Genomic DNA, 13,982 nt, shown 5'->3' on the forward strand with positions numbered 1-13,982 from the left:
AACAGGGGCGTTCAGAAGTGATGATCTGCTCAACGTTCCTAACACGGATTCACAAGAATGTTTCCACTTCTACATTTTTTTGGCAATTTCAAATGAAAATGAGAGATGAATGAATGAATGAATGAATAGGCAGAGGAAGAAAAGTGAGCGGATGGATTAAAGGATGGAGAGGTCAGTGGGTTAGATATAGGATGGCATCTGGAATCTAGACGGAAAGAGGTCTTGGACTTACCCCTGAGCCCAAGGAGCTGACCTCGGTGGAGGACTACAGCTAGGAGGAGGAAGCGAGGGAGAGCAGGAAGGGGAAAATAGGAACAGAGGCCACAAGTTGGGGAAGAGAAGAAAACAGCAATTACTGGAAGCAGCAGCAAAAGGAGCACATTGACATTTAGTTACTTTGCAAAAATGCATACGTTTCTTTTAACAAGAGGCACAGCATTACAGCCAAATAATAATAATAAAATATTAAGGGACTTGATACAAAATGCTGTCTCAGCAACAGGCGCTTAGAATTCAGAGAATTATCCACCCAGAGTACTGCTTTGCATCTCCATTTTGCACCATTAGGTGTCGCCTCTGAGGTGGGAAGCCACATGCAGTGACTGGGACCCATCCCTTGTTCTCCATGGATCCTCTGATGAACACATGCCCCCTAGAGGACAGGAGGGCACATTCCAGTGGCCTCGCCAAATGATAGAAGACCAGAAAACTGGCATTAGGCCCCAAACCCATCATGATTTAGGAACAGAGGATGCTGCCTTAAACCAGTTCAGGCTACTTGTATGTCTAGTCCAGAACTGTCTACTGTGATTGGGAACAGCTTTCTTGGAGTTTATTCCCTTGCCCCAAGTTCCTTCAAGCAAATATCATAACTCTTTCCCACTACATGTCCACTTCATCTCTGGTCTGAGAAAAAACCCAACGCATCTCTTTCACAGATCTTGGAGAGTTTGTGTCCCATAGTTTGGGAACCTTTGTGCTCAGAGCTGTCTCTAGATCTCTAAACCTACGACCAACCACATTATTTGCACCATCTCACACAGCTGCCACACCACACTGGTGTCTCATGGCTAAATTACTTTGCAGAGGTCTCCATTCTGAAAACATTGTGAGCTGCAGCATGTCACAAAAAAGACATATTGGAAAAATACAAAGGCCTCGGGAAGTCAGGTACAGAAAAATAGAAAATCTACATTGCATTATGCATGTGGCATTGCAGATGTTTGTATTCAAATACCTTACAGAGGGAAAAGCAGTTGTGCGTTCAGACACTGGGGAGGTGGAATTAAGCGCACTCCCACACCAGCCCTCCTTTCAAAATCATTAATTCCAAATCTGGGGTTGTATCCATCTAACATTCACCCAGAGTAGATCCATTAGGTGGTCTTCAACTAGGTTTTTCTCAGGGTAGACCCAATGAAATGAATGAACGTGACTAAGTTAGGTCCAGTAATGCCAATGGGTCTTCTCAGAGTAGGACTAATACTGGATGTGACACTTACTTTTCATTTAAAAAACAAAGAATAACCAATGGGCCTTGTTTAGATGCATTTGCTTGTAAGCTTAACGTTTGCCTCTGTGATAAGCACAATCTGCAATGGATATTCGTTGTGCAAACTTCACTGCAATGAGTTAAGAGCTGGATGAATGCAAGCTTTAAAAACAAAGTCTGCTGGATTTGGGTCAGCTTGTGTGAAGGGCTGGAATCCACACACAGAAAATCCTCTTGCTAGGAGGGGGAAGCGGTTTGAGAAAATCACATACAGAGGAAAAACGCATACAGCAGAAGAAATGAAAATGGACTTACTCTCCGTCAAAGGGATGGAAATGACAACCCCGTTGCCTGTCCCTACCCACAGACGGTTGCCAGCAATGAGTAACGCTGTAATCCGCACAAATGAGAAACCCAGCTTTCCGGTGCCTGGATGAGAGGCACAAACAGAGTTAGTTAGGGTAGTGTAGGTCACTGAAAAGGCCAAGATCATATTCATTCATTCATTCATACAGCACTAGTCCCCACCCCTGCTCCCAAGGGCTGTCTCTCGTGCTGTTTCATTTACCTAACATTTTGCTGACATAGGGCTCAATGTCTACATCCTGGAGATGCTGATGGGTGTGAGCATGGTACAGCCTCAGCGTAGAATCCAGGCGGATGGAAACCCAAACACCGTCCCCAATCCAAGCCAGCTGTCGGATCTGGCTCTCCCGGCGAGGGTGAGCATCAAAGGACTTCTGGAAAGGGCATGGAGAAAAGGAAAATGTGCTCAGGGTTTCCACAATGGTTGCCCGCTTACTTAGTCGCCAGAGTGGTCGTTCAGGAAATGACGTTCAGGAAATAGCACTTCTTCTCAGGCTGAGGGTCCAGTGCCCTGACCCCGAAACTCAGTTGGATCTGATTGTTTACTATCTCTCCTCCTAACCTACCTCACAGGATTGTTGCGAGGATAAAATAGGGGAGAACCATGCCTGCTTCCTTCAGCTGGGGAGGGAAGCCTGTGGAGGTCAGAGAAGGTCTCTCCAGGTGTAAGGCGGCTACCACATTGGCAAATCCCGACTACCCAATTCCGTTGGATGCCTCCTTCACCCCAAATGAGAGAATCTTAACAATAAAAGGTGGTGCCCTTAAATTGCAGTTTCCCCTGTAAAAAATCTTGACCTTTTTGATTAAAACAGGCTCACATGAATTAGCCACCCAAAGCCTTCATTGATGAATGAGCCAATAAACACTTTCAATCCCAACAGTACTTTTAGTTAGAAAGCATTCCTAGATTCTCTGCCATGTTCCTTCGTCCAGAGACACCCTTGCCATACCTCTATCTGCATCGTTTTGGGCTGGATGACGTGGATTTTGTTCTTGTAGCCGCACCACACTCGGTCATACACCACAGCCATGCAGCGAATAGAATGGTGTGTGTGACCCAGGTCCATGAGATGGTAATTGCTGAGGTCCCACTGACCGTCTAGAGATAAACGCACAGGAAAGAAGGAAGAAGATGGGTAGAGAGGACTGGTTTGATTCTCAGTGGTCTTGATGTATCAGGTGTTTCTGGGATCTGTGGACCACTGCTCTGTGTGGTGAGCCACTGAACTGCAGGGGGCAGCTTCTCAGGGAAGTACTTTCAGACCCTGGGCAGACCCCGCCCACCACTGGCCATTGGATGCTCTCAGACAGGAAGGAGTAGAAGAGGGCTTCCTGTTTCAGTTCAAGTCTTGCTTGAGTAACAAGGGTCAGAGGAGGAAAAATAACCAAAGCAGGGGTGCTCTTGCTCTCCTCCACCCATGTGGGCTGGATCGGGGAGAAGCAAATCTAGAATGGTTTCATATTTGTACATTGGAAAGCTGGGATTTCCCAAGCTTCTGCGGCATGCACTAAAGTCTCTTTTGATTGCCAGGTTCTGTTAGTTAGGATATGCAGATAAGTCAGGGTCAAACTATATGTGAGGTTTTGAAACAGAGGTTGGCTGGCCATCTGTTAGGGATTCTTTAGCTGTGATTCCTGCATTCTTCTGACTCTGCAATTCTCTTGATTCTATGGAAGCTTGCTCTGGATAGGTAGCTGGATCAGAACTGTGGTATGCAGAAGGAAGGGCTTTAACAATTTGACCCCGTGTGGTTCCAACTGAAATCCTATCCCCCACCCCTAAAATACCTCTACTCCTCTAACTAGGAGGAAAGCTTCCATGGAAGGAAAACTTGTCCCTTTGAATCCCACCAGTCCTGATCTCCCAAATCTGACTGCAAGGCCTCTCCCCAGCTTTACATCAAAACTGCATCATTCCCCACAATGTTGGACCTACCTTCTCCTCGATGGAATATGGCTAGGGTTCCATCAGCCAGGGCCACTAGAACACGTCCTTTCACATGCCTGAATGTACATGGGATGGGGGGGGGGAAGGATTAGTTTCAAAGCAAGGCACGTAATAACACTGTGCAGGAACATGAACAACAACTGTGAGTTAAGTAATATTGTATGATCGCACCATGCAAGCACAGGAAACAGGCAATGAATTCAACGTCTTGGTGATCTAAGCTCTCAATTTAAAACAAAAAAGAAAATTTTCGAGCCCCTTAGGGTCGTTGGCAAGGCCTTCTGAACTGTCAAAAGATTGTGCTGTTTGCAGGTTGGGGGCTGAGCAGGATTTCTGCTGGTTCTGGTTTCTTCGGGGAGATGGGTGGTATGACTCTTCAGCCCTTGGTTTACATAATTTAAATATTTTGGGAATCTTGGTGAAGAATGAAGTTCAATGGTACAATTCCTGCATTGAAGGTTGGACTAGATGACCCTTAGAGTGCCTCCGAACTCTAGAATTCTATGATGTCTAATGCAAATATGGAATATGGAACATGGGAAATTGCTTTCTACCAGGGTCAGATCATTTGCCTATTTAGCCTAGTAGCATCCCTCTCACTGGCAGGGTCTCAGGAAGAGATATTTCACATCAACTGATTCCCTTTTAACAGGAAGGAACCGAGTCAGAGATCTTCTGCATAACCATGCACTCTACAACTGAGCTGCGGTCCTTTCCCCTTTATATAGAAAGCTGCTTTCCTATATCGTCGGTCCAGCTGAGTGCTGCTATCAGCTCTGAACTAGTGATGGCTCTCCAAGGTGTTAGGTAGAGGGATTTTCCCATAACCCACCACCACCAGACACTTTTTAAAGCAGGAGATGCCAAGGACTGAATCTGGACCTTCTCCATGTGACACAGGTGCTCTTCTACAGAGATACAGTCCCTCTCCAGACCAGACAAGCAAGTTTTCTAAAAGATGTGAATATCCATAGTTAGTTATGTATCAATTCATAGACACCAAGTTCAGCATCTCTACTTACACCAGGCTCAGCACTGAATCCTTCAGTTTGATTGAGTGTAGACATTTCTTCCAGTTTGAGACTGCCGAGTGCACATACAACCTGGGGGAAAGGTAGCTTAGTTAGGCAGTGCGGTCCCCGAGCCCCACACCAATTTGGGCTATAAAGTAGTGTGCAGGAAGCTGCCTTACACTGTGTCAGACTCATTGGTCCATCTAGCCCAGTGTTGTCTACACTGACTGGCAGCAGCTATACACAATTTCAGACAGGATTTCCCCAGTCCTACCTAGAAATGCCAGGAATGGAGCCTAACTGAGCAGCCCATCAGCTGACCAATCGTCTTCTACCACGCCCTGTGAAACCTCTGCTTCAAAGCTTGCCTCTCCGTTCTGGACGGTGTACTCACTGCTTGGACTGTGCAATGTCACGCTTCCTCTATCTGACCTCCCAGCCTGCCTTGAATTAGCCTTCCTGCCCACCCGCTCTGGTTGTTGCTTTTGGAAGTCAGCCTCCACTTGCCTGGGACTAAACTACTCATATCTGGGGCTCCCTGGACTGACAGCCAGCTTTGTACCCCAGGACCCCAACATCCGACTGTTTGCAGAATGGCCTCTCTGCCCCATGCTGGACCCTGACAGTAAGTCGCATTGCTGGCAGATTCCCCTACAAGTTCTAATATGGGGTTGACCAGGACACCTAATTTCTTCCAGATGTTGTTGGACCGAGACTCCCATCAACACCCCCCCCATGCTGGCTAGCTCTGATGGGAGTTGGAATATATCAGCTTCTAGACTAACACAGGTCCCCCAACTCTGTGCTAAGAAGTGGTTTCATTGGGGGGGGGGGTTTGCTTTTGCTCTGAACCCAATTATTCCATCATTCTGCCTTGCACTATGCTGTTTTCAATGCTTCTTGCCTGGAGACTAGAGACCGACGTTATCAATGGTTCGCCAAGCCACCACTGTGGGCTAGAGAGACATACCAGCCATTCTGTGCTCCCAGCCACATGGTAGGGGCAGCGCTTGTGGTAGTGCCAGCCGCGTTTCCATTTGCCTCTTGCTCCTGGGCTGCTGTGCTCGACTCCATCTTTGGCTGCCCGTTTTCACTGTGGAGGGGGTGGGGGGAAAACACACTACAGGTTGGGGCTAGGCAATAAACTGAAAAATATTACTTTTGCTTTGCTAGAGGCAAGTTTGTTAACCGATTCTTAACACGGTTCTGCCTTAAATGTTTGCACTCCGTTTTGTGTCATTTTCATTCGGTTTGTTAGCTGCCTCGGAGGCTATGTCGAAAATGGTTTTAAAAACTGTTGGAATCCAAGGGAGAGAGAGCATCTCTGGAGGTGAAGTCAGACCGCTGGAGAATCACAGCTGCTGCTGTGGCTGCAGAGATTAATATCTTGCAACTACTGCCTCCCGTGTTGTTTTTGCTGCATTAGCAGCACTGACGTGATTTCTCCAGGCCCCTCTCTTGGACTGTCAATAAAACTGACAGGGATGTAAGAAAAGCCCTGTTGGAACAGGCCCAAGGCCCACCTTGTCCCAGGATCCTATTCTCATAATGGGCTTATGGGAAGGCTGCAAGCAGAACCTGGGTACAACAACATGTCCTCCTCCTGCAGCTCCCAGCAGCTGGTCTTAAGAGGTACCCTGCCTCAGACACTAGAGGTAGAACATAGCCTTTGTGACTAATAGGCATTGATAGCCTTATCCCACATGAATACGTCTAATCCCCTTTTGAAGCCGCCCAGATTGGTGGCCATTGCTATTTATTGGGAGGAGTGAATTCTTTAATTAAACACTTTCTTTTGTCTGTCCTGAATTAATAAGCCTCCTCAATCAAGACAAGGAAGAGGGGGCTTTAAGGAGCATTCCCCCCTACCTGTTTTGCCTCACAGGCACTTGAACTGGGGTTGGGTCTGTAAACACATGTTCCGTAAGGGGGCCTGGGCGGACTTGGGCTGGCTCCATTTCGTGTACCCCATTCTCTGGCACCTCTGTAGCTTCTGTCGCTTCCTCGGTGGACTGGGACTGGTTGATCTTGCCGTTGCTCACGGCAGGCACCTCATCTGAAGGCAGGAAAGCAGAAGGAAAAGGCAAGAGATGGGATACTCAAGAGAAGGAAGGTTATGTCCATCAGATGAACAGCCAGCTGCAGTATCAGCTGACTGATTGTTGGGCTTCCATGGGAAACCCCCCAAAAGACCCTGTATCCATGCCCTTCTCTTCCTTCCCACATAATAGCTGCAACCACAGTAGTTTTTATTAAGGACAGGGTGTCACATCACACTTTTATTTCCCCGCTGAATACAACCCAGTAGTCCCTCGGTGGGGAATTGGGTAGGTGTATCCTGAGGCTTCACCCCTCCCTATGAAGCCTGCCAGCACCTTCTCTTTACTGGATTTGGCTTGGCTGGAACTAATGTCATACCTTCTCTACTCCATCGTCCCTTTCCTTCCACCACAAATATAAGGACCTCCGACGCCTCGTCATAAACAGCTTTAAAAGTCATGGCTTTCCCCCAAGGAATCCTGGGAGCTGTAGTTTGTTATGGGTGCAGGGAATTGCAGCTCTGTGGGGGAACAACTCTCAGCATCCTTAACAAACTACAGGCGCCAGGATTATTTGGGGAAAGCCGTGACTGTTAAAGTGGTATAAGAGTGCTTTCAATATGGTGTGGATGTGGCTAACACCCTGTGAAGGAGCATATTTCTGAACAGAACTATGGTAATTTCCACATAGGGGGGTTTCCAGAAGGAAAAGAAGATTTATTGTCATTTCCTGGCTGAATTCAGATAACCTGCCTTTTTAGCAGCACTCACAAGAAATCTTATTCAAAGCAGTGATGTTTACTCAGAAGTTAATCTTTTAATAGTACAGCGGTACCTCGGGTTAAGAACTTAATTCGTTCCAGATGTCCGTTCTTAACCTGAAACTGTTCCTAACCTGAGGTACCACTTTAGCTAATGGGGCCTCCCACTGCTGCCGCGCCACCGCCATGCAATTTCTGTTCTCATCCTGAAGCAAAGTTCTTAACCCGAGGTACTATTTCGGGGTTAGCGGAGTCTGTAACCTGAAGCGTCTGTAACCTGAGGTACCACTGTACTTACTCTGTAGTGGCAACATGTTTTAAGATTTCAGTCAAACTCAAGCTTTATACACATACACACACACACACACACACACACACACACACACACACACCTGTCAGCTGCTCCCCTTCTTTTGTCTTTCCCATCATTCTTTTCTCTTTTCCTTCCTCCCTGATGAGCAGGAAATATTCCCATTACATACACTGGGAAAGACGTTTGTGTACATCACAATTTCATTACGTGTTTGGGTCATTTGACTGCTCTGTGTTTGCTCCATATAGCTGGATTTGAAGCCTTTTCATTGAAACCTGTAAAATGGGTGCATTTAAAGAAGAAAGGCAACCCTTCACTGACATACACATATGGTGACCTGAGACATACTCTGTCCTTTATCCAGCACTGGAGTGTCTCCGCGGGATGAGCAGTTGCTGCTGGGCACATTGCACCGGGTCGCACAGCCCACCAGGGTGATGCCCGCCAAGACGCCGTCGGTTTCAGAGGACTCTTCAGGATTTATGTCCCCTTCCAGAAAGATTTCTCCAGGAGGATAGTCAGTGTCACAGGCCGCTGCAAAGAAGGGAAAGGAAAGCCTCCTGGGTCACTGTATACAATGTCTGTGCTCAACAGCCTTATCAGCATGCCAGGCCAAGTTGTGCCAAGTTCCAATAATGCTCCTTGCTCATGCTAAAATTATACTTCTGCCTACTAAAGATCTTCCTTTCCCATGAAGTCTTTTAAGTGAAGATTTTTAATCTCAGACTGTTATCTGCATTGGACTTAATTTTTTTTTTTTTATTGTTACATTGCTTCATTATGTTTTAATGTGAAACAATCAGGCAATGAAATGAAATGAATGAATGTGGATGACTGGTATATTCCAAAGCAATAGTAAAATCATGACTGTAATTTATACATTGACATTCATAAGGGATGTGGTGTGGAATTTTGCTACAATACATTTCTGCAAAACTGTAAAAAAAAAACCACATTGTTTCATAAAATGAATCCTATTATGAGCCCTGTTCCATGGCAACTATTTGTATTTTTAAAAGCGTACGTGTTCAATGCAAACACACACCTAATGTCATGTCTAGCTTGGCCTTTACCCTGACAGCTGCAAGTATTGCTAGCATTTGTTTTCTATTATTGTTGTTGTTTTAAGGAGGTTTGGCTTTTTGTGGGGGAGAAGAGGCTCTGTGTGCGTGCTCGCGTTGTGTGTGCACATTTGCGCATGGGGGGAGTAGGCCAAATTCGTCAGTTTTGTTTTCTTTCATTCTAACTTTTCCAAACTTAAGCTCACATTTCTGCAGTAATGTTTTTAATGTGCATTTCTTTAAAAAGAGTACTCATGAAAATTAAGCAGCATTTCAGTGCAATTTTCTCCTAATATACATTCTGTATGCACTTTTGACTGATATTCATACTCTTTGCAAAACATGTGCTTTGTATGTTATTTTCATTAATTTTTATGCGCCCTTTCCTCTAATATACAATTTTTAAACACATTTTTTCAGGAGAGAACTGCATAACAAAATTCAGAGGAGCTTAAATTTGAAAGGATAGCTATGTTTCTGTTTCTTTTCTTCATGATAGGCTATGTTTTGATCTGCATACTGTTTCAGAAAGTGTGAATTAGGTAGGTTCACATTAAAACCCTTAACCAGACATAATTTCTCCTCTGCCCGTAGAAGAGAGGTTATATGTTTGTTTACATCTCTCTGTGTGTGGACGAGTGAGTGAGAGCAGGGCTGAGAGAGCCCTGCCCCAGGGCCAATACACAGGCCCTGATTCACTACAGTACCACATTTCAAGTGTGCACGACTTATGGTTTTTAAAATACCTGCCTTATGGATGGAACTGGCAGGATCCCTTTCATATTCCAGGTTGCGCTCTCCTTCCCTGCGGGCTTGCCAGCTTTGGAAACCGCACCTGAACTGCTATGATGAATCAGTAATTCTTCACTTACCTGGAATGCTGGAAATGCAAAGGACGTGAGCATTGCATACGGTGAAATGATCCACCACCGTCCCTGGCTGGTTGGCATCTATGATCACAACTTTGCTTGTAGACAAGGTGCTCGTGAGGATCCACACTCTGCTGGATGTGGCATCCATCTCGTGCAACTCTCTGGCCTGCAGAACAGCAAAAATGCAGAGAGAGAGAGAATGTGGTGGGTGGGAAGGCTTCCGGTTCCAGTCTGCCTTAATGGAGGCAGCTCCCACGACAGTGGGAGATCGTTGGCGAAGGAAAAACAAGGATGATTGAGGGTAATTATCCTTGCAAGTTCACCCCAGGGACGGGGAACAGGTTTCACTCACAGTTCGTCTCAGTACCTGGCTCTCACTCCAGCATGGAATGCGGGAGGCAGGGAGGCGCTGAGTGCAAAAGCATATTCACAATGAATCTCTAGGGTATGAGTGGGGAGCCTTTTCTCAGCTCAAGGGCTGCATTCCTTTTCTGGGCAACCTTCACAGGGCCAGGGGTAAAACTAGGAGGAGCACTGGATATAAGTGTTAGCTTTGTACAGTACAGCTGTTTCTAAATACCTGTTTCTCCATCCAGGCAAGCAAAAGGCAGTATTGGTGCTCAAGGGCAAAAACACTCGAGGAATGCGAAGCAGCATGAGTAGCAGGGGTAGCTGGTGTGAGAAAGAAGCTTGGAGGGCCACACTGAGCGCCAGTTCCTGAGATTTCCCATACCTGTTGGGCTTCTACATGATCACAGGGTCTCACAGATGTTTAAGACTGCCAGTGTCTTTGGGCGAGATGATTTACAATCGCCTCCCTCTGTGTTATTTTTAGGACTGTGCTATTCATGTTATTAGCAATTCTATGGATTCAAAACATCTAAATAACTGCTGAGGGATCCCCACCATAAAAAGAGATTGCTGGGATTTAACCCTTTGTCCCCACTGTGCCCCTGATCAGAATAGCTCCCCTGCCCCATGGTTGGTATTTGCATCTTGTTCAAAATGTACAGTAGCCCCTCTCTCATCTAAGTGCAGCCCAGGTACCAGCCACTAAATCCAGTATTTATATCTCCTGTAGAACCACAAATGCTTCATTAAAAAAGCATGGTGAATGCCAAATTGATGTTAGAGTGCATGATTGTTGCTTTGCTGTGTATCCAGCTTATGAAAAATAGCTCAGGAAGTCACACTTAAATGTATAAGAAGGAAAATGGGAGAAATGGACAGCTCTCTTCCCCAACCTTTTTCTTTTCTGGCGATGTGTGGTTACTCTTGGTGCTCTCTCCTTCTGCTTCTCGGTCGCAAGTGAGAGGATCACATCCTGGATCTGGTTTCTGCCCATTTCCAGTATCTGGTTCCACAGGCTTCCAACCTGTCAAGTTGACACCAGCTGCACACCACAACTAAAAAGACAAAGAAAGGAGCTTGAAGAAGAGCAGATTTTTTTAATAGGGTGGGTAGAAAGACATGAGCCACTTGGCATGTCTTGATCATCTTTGCAGTGTCTTCATTCTCAAATATGATCTGCAATAGATCAGAATTCAGCACAAACCCAATGATCCATCCTAAGGGAATGCTGTAAGCGAGGGTACAGCTCTAGAGACCTCTGTGCCACTGGGCCTCCACAACAAAGGTTGAGGAGTCTTGGGAATGTGAACCAGCATGGGAAACATACTAGATGCCCATGAAAAGGAAACACAAATATATCTATCAAAATCAGGGCTATTATCTGTGTAGGAAGCTCCTATCGCAGGCTCCTTGGCTCCATCAGAATTTGGCATGGCTTGGCAACCCCAGATAAATCAGGAACAGGAGGAGGAAAACAGAGAAGGAGCAGATAAAGGGTGGGTGCTGTAAGGTTGGCACCCGAGAATGGAGGGGAGAGCTCCTCCCCTAGGAACTCTAGATGTCAGAGAGGGAGAAGCAGATCTGCTGGCTCTCCTCTGCCCCTGGTGGAATGTAGAGCATCATCAGGGAGGTAGGACGACTTTGGCCAGCAAGAGGGTGGAGAAGGAGCTGGCGGTGGAGCTGGAGGCAAAGGGGCAGCACACAGACTCGTTGCCAGGAAACAAGTGCTGCCTTCACAGGTGGAATCAGACGCATCCGCCCAGATGAAGTGTGCATCATGTGTGCACACAGCAGACTTGTAGGGCAAGAGAGCCCCAAGAGTGAGCTTGCCTTGCCTTGAAAAGCTTGGCAGGAGGGGAGTGTCAACTGTTGGGACATCTTCGTCACTTCTGTTTGACAAGTAGGTTATTCACATGAAGGCATGCCTGAACTTGTGACGCAACATTCAGCAACGACAGAACTATCTGCTAAAAGGAATGGGAAGCTTTTGCACATGTGTGACACTTACCTTCATAGTAGGGTCCTTTTCCACTAGTGGGCGGCAATACACAGGCACTGGGACATTTTTCATCCGGTTGTCCTCTTGGCCACCATTGGGACTCAGCTATTGGGGACAGAAAGGACAGGACGTGATTCAACTCTCAACCAAAATGTGATTTCCAGCTGCCAAACTGAGTAAGAGCATAAGAAGAGCACATCAAAGGGCCATTTTATCCAACAACCTGTTCCTTTCAGTGGCCAACCAGGAGAAATCACACACACACACACACACACGTAACACACATGTGGCAACTATAAAGTTATCTAGTTCATATGCTAATGGACAATTTTGATAGTGCCCATAGGTTAATTGTTGGCATCCATCTGTCTCAAGAGACAATGAAGTGCGCCTCTGGAGGTGAAGTCAAACCACTGAGTTAGCAGCACTGAAGTGACTTCCCTGGGGTGCAAGCCTGGGCAATGTGTATGGCAGTCCTGGATTGCCCAGACGATTGGGTACCCCCTCTCGGCCTCAATGATGTTACAGCATACGTATTTTAATGACTGCATGTTATTCTTGCTGTAAATCAACACCAGGACTTTTATAGTTGTTGTGGAAAACATTTCCACAAATTCAATAAACTGAACTTCACCTCTCTTGCCTCTCGGTGAACGAGGCCTACCTGCTTGTATTTGGCGGGCAGGCTCCAGCCACAGGCCTGCAAGCGACCGTCATCATTCCGCACGTGCTCCCGGACTTGGCGGTACTGTTCGCGCTTCTGCTCGCGACGTGCGGATGACGTACAGTCACTGAGGAGAGACGCAACAGTGTTACTTCTCAATCTATGGTTAGAAATGAGAGGCAGAGGGTCAAGGAAGCATTGCCGTGGCAGCAGAAAGACAGAGATTCACGGAGTGAGAGGAAAAAGAGAGAGAGAGGTTGAAGCTCAGTCAATAATACACACAAAGCAGGGGGGAAAGCTATGGCAGTGAACCAAGGAGATCTCCTACTATATATTTTAGAAAGTATTTTTTTAATCAGTTCTCTAAGCATTTGGACACCTCTTCAGATTGCATGGCTAATTTTTGCACAATAGATTCTGAAAACCGGGTACTAAAAATCCACTGAGGCATGATGCATCCATCCAAAAAGCATTTGTCAAAACCTTGGTTCTGTGGGAATCAAAGGTAGGCCCTTTTTACTATTAGGGTTGTGATGTGCTATTTACCGTATTTTTCGCCCTATAGGGCGCACTTATTTTGGGGGGGGGGAATAAAGGGGGGAAAATTATTTTCCCCTCCCCCCAGCCCCAAAGAGCAAAGTAGCCATGACAGCGAGCGGGATGGATCCCGCTCGCTGTCCTGGCTTCGTTTTTAGCCTCGAGGCTGGGGATCCGGGAGCGAAGGCGAGGTTGCGCAACCTCGCCATCGCTCTTGGAGCTTGCGGGGCTGGGGGCGGGGGAAGCCTGAGATTCCCCCGACCCCAGCCCCCAGAACGGGTCCGAGAGCGATGGCGCGCAACCTCGCCATCATTCCCGGAGCTTGCCGGGCTGGGAGGATAGCTTCCTGAAGCCTGGAGAGTGAGAGGGGTCAGTGCGCACCGACCCCTCTCGCACTCCAGGCTTCAGCGAGAGCCTGCATTCACCCCATAGGACGCACACACATTTCCCCTTCATTTTTGGAGGGGAAAAAGTGCGTCCTATAGGGCGAAAAATACGGTAGTTCTACTCAGAAATCCATTGAAACAAATGAACATGACTAACCCAGGGCTATTATTTTCATG

The 13,982-nt window shown here is 46.7% G+C and overlaps 1 protein-coding gene across 5 annotated transcripts in view; it reads right to left on the bottom strand.

Annotated features, from left to right (window-relative positions):
• The window catches only part of MAPK8IP3 (mitogen-activated protein kinase 8 interacting protein 3), a 77,377-nt gene that overhangs the window by 8,905 nt on the left and 54,490 nt on the right, over positions 1–13,982 (bottom strand). For 4 of the 5 annotated variants that reach the window (XM_083474139.1, XM_083474136.1, XM_083474135.1 and 1 more), the window contains 13 exons: positions 12,883–13,042; positions 12,228–12,323; positions 11,113–11,274; positions 9,869–10,034; positions 8,284–8,469; positions 6,692–6,878; positions 5,793–5,915; positions 4,832–4,912; positions 3,798–3,865; positions 2,812–2,960; positions 2,061–2,232; positions 1,808–1,921; positions 233–271 (listed from right to left, as the gene is read on the bottom strand). In XM_083474139.1, the coding sequence (XP_083330265.1) occupies positions 233–271; positions 1,808–1,921; positions 2,061–2,232; positions 2,812–2,960; positions 3,798–3,865; positions 4,832–4,912; positions 5,793–5,915; positions 6,692–6,878; positions 8,284–8,469; positions 9,869–10,034; positions 11,113–11,274; positions 12,228–12,323; positions 12,883–13,042 (1,703 nt within the window). The remainder of the gene's footprint in view (positions 1–232; positions 272–1,807; positions 1,922–2,060; positions 2,233–2,811; positions 2,961–3,797; positions 3,866–4,831; positions 4,913–5,792; positions 5,916–6,691; positions 6,879–8,283; positions 8,470–9,868; positions 10,035–11,112; positions 11,275–12,227; positions 12,324–12,882; positions 13,043–13,982) is intronic. The other variant, XM_083474138.1, reaches the window with a different exon arrangement.

The sequence above is a fragment of the Podarcis liolepis genome (genome assembly GCF_965112155.1).
Source record: "Podarcis liolepis genome assembly, chromosome: 14".
Classification (NCBI taxonomy): Eukaryota; Metazoa; Chordata; class Lepidosauria; order Squamata; family Lacertidae; genus Podarcis; species Podarcis liolepis.